Source organism: Asparagus officinalis, chromosome 2 (genome assembly GCF_001876935.1).
Source record: "Asparagus officinalis chromosome 2, Aspof.V1, whole genome shotgun sequence".
Classification (NCBI taxonomy): domain Eukaryota; kingdom Viridiplantae; phylum Streptophyta; class Magnoliopsida; order Asparagales; family Asparagaceae; genus Asparagus; species Asparagus officinalis.
Genome location: NC_033795.1, coordinates 65,692,442 through 65,701,332, shown reverse-complemented (window position 1 = coordinate 65,701,332; position 8,891 = coordinate 65,692,442). Strand labels below are relative to the sequence as shown.

General features: G+C 39.6%; 1 protein-coding gene across 1 annotated transcript; it reads left to right on the top strand.

Moving 5' to 3' along the window:
* On the top strand, positions 698 to 3,639 carry LOC109831266 (heat stress transcription factor A-5). Its single transcript, XM_020398599.1, has 3 exons — positions 698 to 754; positions 1,950 to 2,120; positions 2,212 to 3,639. The coding sequence occupies exons 1-3, from the start codon at positions 698 to 700 to the stop codon at positions 3,385 to 3,387; spliced, it is 1,404 nt and encodes a 467-aa protein (XP_020254188.1). The 3' UTR covers positions 3,388 to 3,639.

Here is an 8,891-nt window from a genome sequence, read left to right as displayed (position 1 = left end):
AACTCAGTTTACTTAACATAAAACTCAATTTACGTATTATGTATTTGATTAAACTTAACATTAACATCAGTTTACATAACAATTAACTTTTTACTACTTTTAACAAAAAAAATTTCAAATAATTTAAACTCCAGTCATTCACTTACACGTATCGGACATTCTACCAAAATTGACTATAAAGTACATCAATACAACATTTTAAGTTTTCCACATTACAATGAAGTTAATATATACTTTAATAAATTTAACAAGTAATACCAAATAGTCATCGTAAATCTTAATTTCTTAAAAAAACCTTACACTTACTTCTTTCTAGGCTTGGAACCACCCCTTACTAAACTTCTTTTATTGCTTCTTCCTAATAGTTCACCCATTTGCATGCCCAAAGGAGCCTTCGATGCTTTCTCCATGCTTCTATTCCCAGAGGATTGACGAGGTTCACCATCACTAGAAGAAGCACGACCGTCATCACTCGAGGAGGCAATGTGATCATTGTCAACTTCACCACATCCCTCACGAAGTGTGACCGACATTTTGCTTCCTTTTTATATTTAGATCGTTTTAACGGCCACTGTCGTCTTGCCCCAGCCATCCACTACGATGAATAACTTCAAAATCATGATCAGACACTTCTTTAAATGTCATTTTCAACGAGCGAACCCTAACCCTAAGTTTGAAATTCGAGAGGGAGAAAGAAATGAAATTTGGGGATTTTGTGTTCCTATTAACAGTAGAAGAGAGAGGGAGAGAGAGAGTACTTTAATGGGGAGGTGGGTCCTTTTACCAATTTTGAGGGTGTCATGTCATAATGGTTTAATAGTAATTTTAGATAGGCTTTTTCTCTAACTACTTATGTGGCATTTAATTAGGGTTATGACACAAATACTGTTAGTGTTTGGGGTTAAAACACAATGCCCAAATTACAAAAGCGCTGGTGACATCCCATGATAATATATTAAGGCATTGACACAACTTTTCCTTACTATTATTATTATTATTATTATTAAATTATATCAGCCTCCGATGTCTAATCAAGTACCCATAAACGAAGCTGTGAACTTGTAACTGTTTGGCAAGGCATTCCTTAATTTAAAAAAAGAAACAACTATTGAGCAAGAATTACATTTGAGTCGAGTCCGACAAGACCCGCAAGTAAGGGTGCCAAACCATATCCGTATCCGAGGAAATATCTGTAACCGTATCCGTTAGGATACGAATATGGTTACTCAGTAAACCATATCCGTATCCGAGGAAATATCTGTAACCGTATCCGTTAGGATACGAATATGGTTACTCAGTCTATAACCGATAGGATATGGTTACGGATATGGTTTTGTAGCGAAATATCCATATCCGTATCTGAAAATATCCGAATACGTATTGGTCATACTCTTACGATAGTTTCGATTCTTAGATTATCGATTTGTAGTTAATTTTGATGATCAAGATGTCTAATCTTAGCTTTTCAATCATAATGAACATATTAACAAACTCTTTTTGTATCACATGACTATATTTTTTTGAATAATATCTAGTTTTCTCATATCCTTTTTGTATCCGCATGCATATCCGTTTATATATCCGGATTTATATCCGTAACCGTATCCGATTTTGACGGATATGGATATGAATTTTTCTTACCGACGTATATCCGTATCCGTATTCGTATTCGAGATGGGTAAGCGGATATGAATATGATAAGTGTCATATCCGAGCCGTATCCGCTCCGTTAACACCCATAGAACTGTGCCTGCGGTTACCCAACCAAAAGATACCTTGTCTAACAAACTGAAATTACAACTCTACCCTAACCAAAGGCGGTGGCGCCGAACCCGCTCGACCATTTCCACAGTCGACTTCTCCCCATTCCCAAGTCCCAACAATAAATACTCCGGCCAAAATCGGAAGGAAACCTTCCCCTTTCGTCTCCACAAAACCACTGGGGAAAGGAAGAGGGGAAAAGAGAAAAAAATTGGGGAAAAAAAACCCTCGTCTCCTGGAGCTCCACCAGAGATAACAGCTTCGTCGTCTGGAACCCTCCTGAATTCGCGGCCAAGCTCCTCCCTACTTATTTCAAGCACAACAACTTCTCTAGCTTCATCCGCCAGCTCAATACCTACGTAATTCCTCCCCAAGCTTCAATTTCTTTGCTCATTGCTCCTTGTTTGTTAGGGTTAGGGTTTTTTTGACTTTTGGTTTTTCCTTTTTTAGGGATTTCGTAAGAGCGATCCAGAGCGATGGGAGTTCTCGAACGAGCACTTCATCAAGGATCAGAAGCATCTGCTGAAGAACATCCATCGTCGGAAGCCGATCCACAGCCACAGCCATCCTCCTTCGGGTTCCTTGCTGCCGGACCCTGAGAGAATCGCTCTCGAGGAGGAGATCGAGAAGCTTTCGAGAGATAAAGCTGATCTCAGCGCCAGTCTGTGGAGATTCAGGCAGCAGCAGTCGGGCACCGAGATTCAGTTGGAGGATCTCGATAGGAGATTGTATGATATGGAGCAGAGGCAGGCGAAGATGATTGCTTTCTTGGAGAGAGCCCTTCACAACCCCAAATTTGTTGAGAATCTGATCAAGATGGCAGGATCTGGTGCGTCTCCCGGCGATTTCTCTATACTGCACAAGAAGAGGAGGCTGCCCGGAGTAGACTACCGTTTGGAGATTGCAGACAATAGCTTCTACGATGATGATTATAATGGTAAGGATGGTGGGCAAGTGTTTAGTCGGGATTTCTGCGAAAAATTGAAGCTTGGGTTGTGCCCTACTGCTATCTCAGAGAGTAATAATCTGATCACTACTAGCATTCAGAGCTCTAATGAAGCTGGTGAGAGCCCCCGAGTGGAGCAGAGTAGGAGATTGGAGTGCCTGACTTTCGTGCCGGAAACCCTTGAACTTTCGGACACGGGTACCTCCCTCTGTCCAAGGAAGAACTCTTTGCTTTCTGGATCAGTTGATGATGGAGATGGGCTGATCTCTTGTCATTTGAATCTTACACTTGCGTCTTCGTCGATGCAAATAGACAAGGGTGATACTTTGGGTAGAAGTCATTACTCAGATCCTGAGGAGGGCGTTGGCGATAAAGAAGAAGATACCATCAGAGAAGCTACAAAGAGCCAGAGCAATGCTGCAGCTGCTACTTCAGATGGAAAAGCAGCTTCTTTGCCTGACGCTGCTCAAACTAGTAATCAAGGGCCTCCAGCTACTACCAAAAGAGTGAACGATGGGTTCTGGGAACAATTCTTGACTGAAAGGCCAGGCTCCTCTGATACGGAGGAGGCAAGTTCTAGTTTGAGGACCGACCATTGTAATGACCCACAGGAGGAGAGGAAGACCGTGAACGATAGCATGTGGAAGAACAGAAAAGATATGGAGCAGCTGACCCTATGAGCAGCTCATGTGATGAAATGTAAGCTCTCAAAAACTACAGCTTTATACCATGCTCAACGTAAATACGAACTTCATCTACCCTAAACATGGAACCTGTTGTATTGATATGTATGAATAACTAAAAAGATGCTCATATTTGCTGCACACAGAATACAAGAGAAACACAATGGGAGAGTCTGTGGTGTATATTACCTTTCATCTTTAAATTTGCATATTTAATTATAAAATGCATGCTAGTTGAGATTGCAATGACATGTATGATTTCTCTTTGTAAGTTCTATAGTGTTTTCAATGATTTTTTGAATGATTTAGTTTATTCTGTTCAATTTATAATCATTTCAATGTCTATTTTTGTTAAAAGTAAGTGGTCCATTACTAAGTAGATAATACATTGTTATGAAGTCATATAGCGCAATGTCATTTTACTTTGTAACTAGATTTTTATGGAGAATTCAAGGTGAGTTATTCATCTCTAATACTGGATTTCCATTTGCTATGAAAATCTTATTTCTTGTATTCATATTCTTACTATTAGTTGAAGAAAAAATTATGGGTGTATGGTACACTTGTATTGACAGTTTTGGTGATAATGTTGTGTTGTTCCTGAAATACCCTAGAGGGGAATGAATAGGGTTTATGCTAATCTAATCCGATATAAATACCAATTAAAACTAATTAACAAATATATCCTAGCAAGATTGATATTCAATGAACTAAAGCAAGGATATATAAGCAAGGGGCTAACAATAAGAAACAATAGTGAACAAAAAGACAAACTCAGACAAGCAATATGATCATGGAGTTCGGTCCTTCCGACCTACATCTCTACTCCCCATTCCCGGGGAGAATCCACTAACACAACGGGTTTTTGACGTTCACCCAAAATGTTCACAATCGGTTTTCAACGCTTATCGACAAACGTTTACAACACACATAATGTACACACTATACCTGTTTGTTGGAAAATTTGCAATAAGAAAATTAAAAGAATTAAATTTGATTTATTCCTTCTAACTACTTAGAAAAAAAATGTTTACAATTTTTTCAATCTCGATTATAATTTGGATTTCCTGATTACAAAAGAGAAGAGAATTGATCTGAATTCTCCTCTTTGTTTAAGTCCGGGTTCTTCACGGTGGCGATGGAGTGCCTCCCTCGAATGCTCGCGTCGAGTTTACTCTCCGTTGACGATCCGACGTTTCACTTCACTGGAACAGTATCTTCTTCTCACGATTTGACGCTGTGGAGGACTTGCGTGACAAGTTTGAAACTCTGAACGAGTTGATAACTTAGAGCGAGTTTAAACTCTTAAAAAAGAGTTGATTTGAACCAAAAATTGGTTAATAAGCCAAGGATGAAAGCTTCTTGATCTCGATTGCTGAAGAATGCTTCCAGATCGGATGATTGAAGAAGCCCTTTGTTGATCTCTAGATCCAAAAATGCTCCAAAGATCCAAATATCCCAAAAAAATCCAAAAATCGCTCCAAAAAGATCCTAAGATCTCAACTAAGCTAAAAAAAAAGATCCTAAGATCTCAACTAAGCTGATTTTTTAGCTATTTATAGGCGATTAGGGGGTATAATCACCCCTAAAATTGCTCCTTTGTGGGGCTTATGGGATGTAACCGTCCTTTAAATCACTCCTGAGTGGAGTTGTGATCCCCTCAGATCGTGAGAAACGGTTTTAAAACCGTTCAGCTCATGTTTGAACGAGTCAAACGCAAGAATTACGTTCTGGTATGAATTCTACGGTCAAACGCAGTGTCTGAAAGCTGCATTGGTAGCTTGTTGGAAGTTGCGTTGGCAGCATTTAAGAGCTGCATTTGGCAACGGATGAAAGCTGCGTTAGCAGCTTGTTAGAAGCTGCGTTGGCAGTATTTAAGAGCTGTGTTTGACAGCGGATGGAAGCTACGTTGGCAGTTTTTGGAGGCTGCGTTTGCGGTCGAACATGAGCTACGTTGGTAGCTGGATTTGAACTGTGTTTGTAGCGTTCGCGTTGTGTGGGAGTTGCGTTTGTACTGCGTCAGCGGCTGTGAACGCGGTAAGTCTTGATGCTGATGCGTGGGGAGGACCTCCGCGTCTTGATGCTGAAACGCGAGGACTTCCACGTCTTGATTTGAGGAGATCGTCAATTTGTAGTCTCTTTTTATCAGAATGTTGCAAAGATCGTTGTTTTGTAATCTTTACTTTAGCTCTTTGATATGTGAGAGTCGTCAGGTTTTAACTCTCGCTATTGATTGTGAAGACTATTGATCAGAGCTTTCATTGATTATTATGAAGGTCGTCAGATTGTAACCTTCATCGATTTATATAAAAATCTTTAAATTTTAGTCTTCTAGAAGCCGTCAAATTGTAGCTTCCATCATCGGTGTTTGATGGGGATCAGCTATCTGTAGTAATTTTTAGACAGCCTACAGAACCTCCTTCAAAGTTCTCGAAAGTTTGCGGTTGACTGAGATGAATTTTCGGAATACTTTGGATCTCAACTCTGATCTTAGAGCTGTTAATTCCTTGTCATAAATGAGTTGTTCTCTGTACCCGCTTTGAAGACATCTTGGTTGAAAAGATTTACCACATAGGACCTGAGTGAGGATGAGCTTCGAAGAGAAACTATAGCGACGGTACAAGCCTCTTATGAGCAGAAGTTCTCAAACGTCATGTCACAACTCACATCCATTCAGCTGATGCGTTCGAAAACATTCATAGGATTTTTGGCAAATCCTCAGCCATCAACGGATTTGATAAGTCTTTACCGATTACCGTTTGAGTCGGGCTAGCATGTGGATTGTCTAAATTCATTCCACATGTAACATTGTGTTAAAAGAATGAGCTCTTTTAGACTTAGCGCTATGATTTTGAATACATAGACTTTATCGTTTTTACGGGAAAAGACTAAACCGGTAGCGCGTGTTAAGGCGTAGACTTATCTCTGTTTAGGATTCCAGATAAAGTTTTCCATGCGTGAAAGACATGGATTTTTGATACTACGATGTTGAATACGTAGACTTGATCATTTTCGCGGGAACGGACCACCCGACAGCATGTGTTAGATGCAAGCTTATCTCTGTTTAGGGGTCGAGATAAATTCCCCTAGGCATGAATCATGGTGTCTTTTTTCACTACGAAAGATTAACCGGTAATGCGTGTTAGGCGTTGACTTATCTCTATTTAGGGATTGAGATAAAGTCCCCCATGTGTGAAAGATATGGATTTTTGGTGCTACGATGTTGAATACGTAGACTTTTATCATTGTTTCTTTCTGTGTTATGTTTTCACATGAAACACTGAAAGAAAATTAAAAATGCCAGATGTGTATTATTAACTTGGCATGAATTTTTACTTAGAAAAATTTAAAAATTAACTTGATTATCACTAGGATAATTCCAGAAAATCTTTGATGCGCTGAGGATTTTATAATAAAAACTTGTTATTTTTGTTGAAAAATGATTAACAAGTTCATTGGGGGTTTGACTGTTAGAGATGTGATGTTAACCTAACAGTATTTTATGTGCCTATCCAGTGTTGTAAAAAACGTCCTGGGCGACCTGCCCAGGGCGTGCAAAAATGCCCTGAGCGGCCACGTTTAGGCGTTGGGAGCGCTTAGGCGGCCGCCTAGGGCTAAGCGGGTCGCTTTAGCGGCCCGCTCCATAATTTGAAGGAAAAAAACGTTCTGGGCTCGTCTTCAAACCTAAACCCAAAACCCAAAACCCAAAACCCAAAGCTATGCAAACTAAAGTCTCATTAACCCTAATCTCACTCACCCGACGCCGCCAGAAGGCCCAGAACATCGAACTCGTCTTCGATCTCTGCCAGAACATCGAGCTCGTCTTCGATCTCGTCGAGCTCGTCTTCGATCCTAGGAGCTCTCGTCTTCGAACTCGGGAGCTCGTCTTCGAACTCAAGTTTCGAGCTCGTCTTCAACTTGGGAGCTCGTCTTCGAGCTCAAGTTTCGAGCTCGTCTTCAACCTGGGAGCTCGTCTTCTAGCTCAACTTCCGACCTCGTCTTCGAGCTCAACTTCCGAGCTCGTCTGCAACCTGGGAGCTCGTCTTCGAGCTTGTCATTCTCATCTCCAACTTCTATCTCGTCCTCGTTCTCATCTCGAAGTTCATCTTTGTAAGTAAAGGACTAAACTAAAGTTTTTCTTAGATTTGGTTCCCTGAGATTTGGTTTTGGACTTGTGGGGAGTTTTCCTTCTTGTTTGATCGGCATCAATCCGTCGACAGGCACCCTTACAAGGGTTTTATTTGCCGCCATAGGAAGCGAGGTGAAGGAACTTGCTCTTTAAACAACTTTGTAGCGGTGAGTGCAATTTATTGCTGGGTTAGTTTTTAGATTGATTGGATCATGTTCCAAGTTTTGTATGTTGAGTGTTTGTCTTGTGCTCGGATGGTCGCTGATCGCTTCAATTTACAAAGACAGTTTGTTCAAAAATTTCCATGCTTTCCAAACTATTAAATTCGTCCTTGCTTACCCTTAGAATTATTTTCAGTCCTAACTTACCTCTTGAAATATATCACTTTTACTCTCGTAAATCCATTAAGGACGCCCACAAATTAATAAACAAAATATCACTTTTACTCTCGTAAATCCATTAAGGACGCCCACAAATTAATAAACAAAATATTTTCAGTCCCCGCTTTGATTAATTTGGCTTTGTCATGTTCATTCTCTACATTTGACATTTGTTCAAAGATTACAACTGTACATACAGAGTTTTTTTCTGTTAATATAATAAGGCCCTTGAGAAACAACATATTGAAACACAACAATAGTCAGTAGCGATAGTTGCAGCAATAACGAATGAAGTTGCAGTTTTTTACCTACAAAATAGAACAATAATTAGTTACATTTTTTGAAGTTGCAGCAATAACGAATAAAGTTGTAGTTTTTGACCTACAAAAATAGATGCATATTGTAGATATATAGGTGCAAAGTTGGAACCTAAAATGTTTTGGAGAGGACATCGATGATGGAGTAGAGGAGGAACTTCATGATGATACTGTTTGATGATGAGATTAGATTAGATGCATATTGTTAATTCATTTTATTAGATCTAGACTATTCCTGTTTGACCGTCTTTTTGCTGATATTTTGGAACCTAAACTTCTAGTTATTGGATATTATATGCCTTGTCATTTAGTATGTATGCATCTTTGATTTACTATTATAGTTTGGATAACATATGTATTAGTATTTTTATATTTAAGCATTATTGATTGAGTATATATATATATATTTATCTTCAAATATCGCAATTAAAAATAGAAAAAGAAAAAAATGCCCAAAAACCGCTTAGGCGCCCGCCTAGGCGTCTAAACACTGGGCGTCAAGTCTGACGCCTAGAAGTGCCCAACATTTAATGTAACATTTGGGCTAACAATAATAAACAATAGTGAACAAAAAGACAAACTCAGACAAGCAATATGATCACGGAGTTCGGTCCTTCCGACCTACGTTTCCGCTCCCCATTCCCGGGGAGAATCCACTAACACAACGGGTTTTCG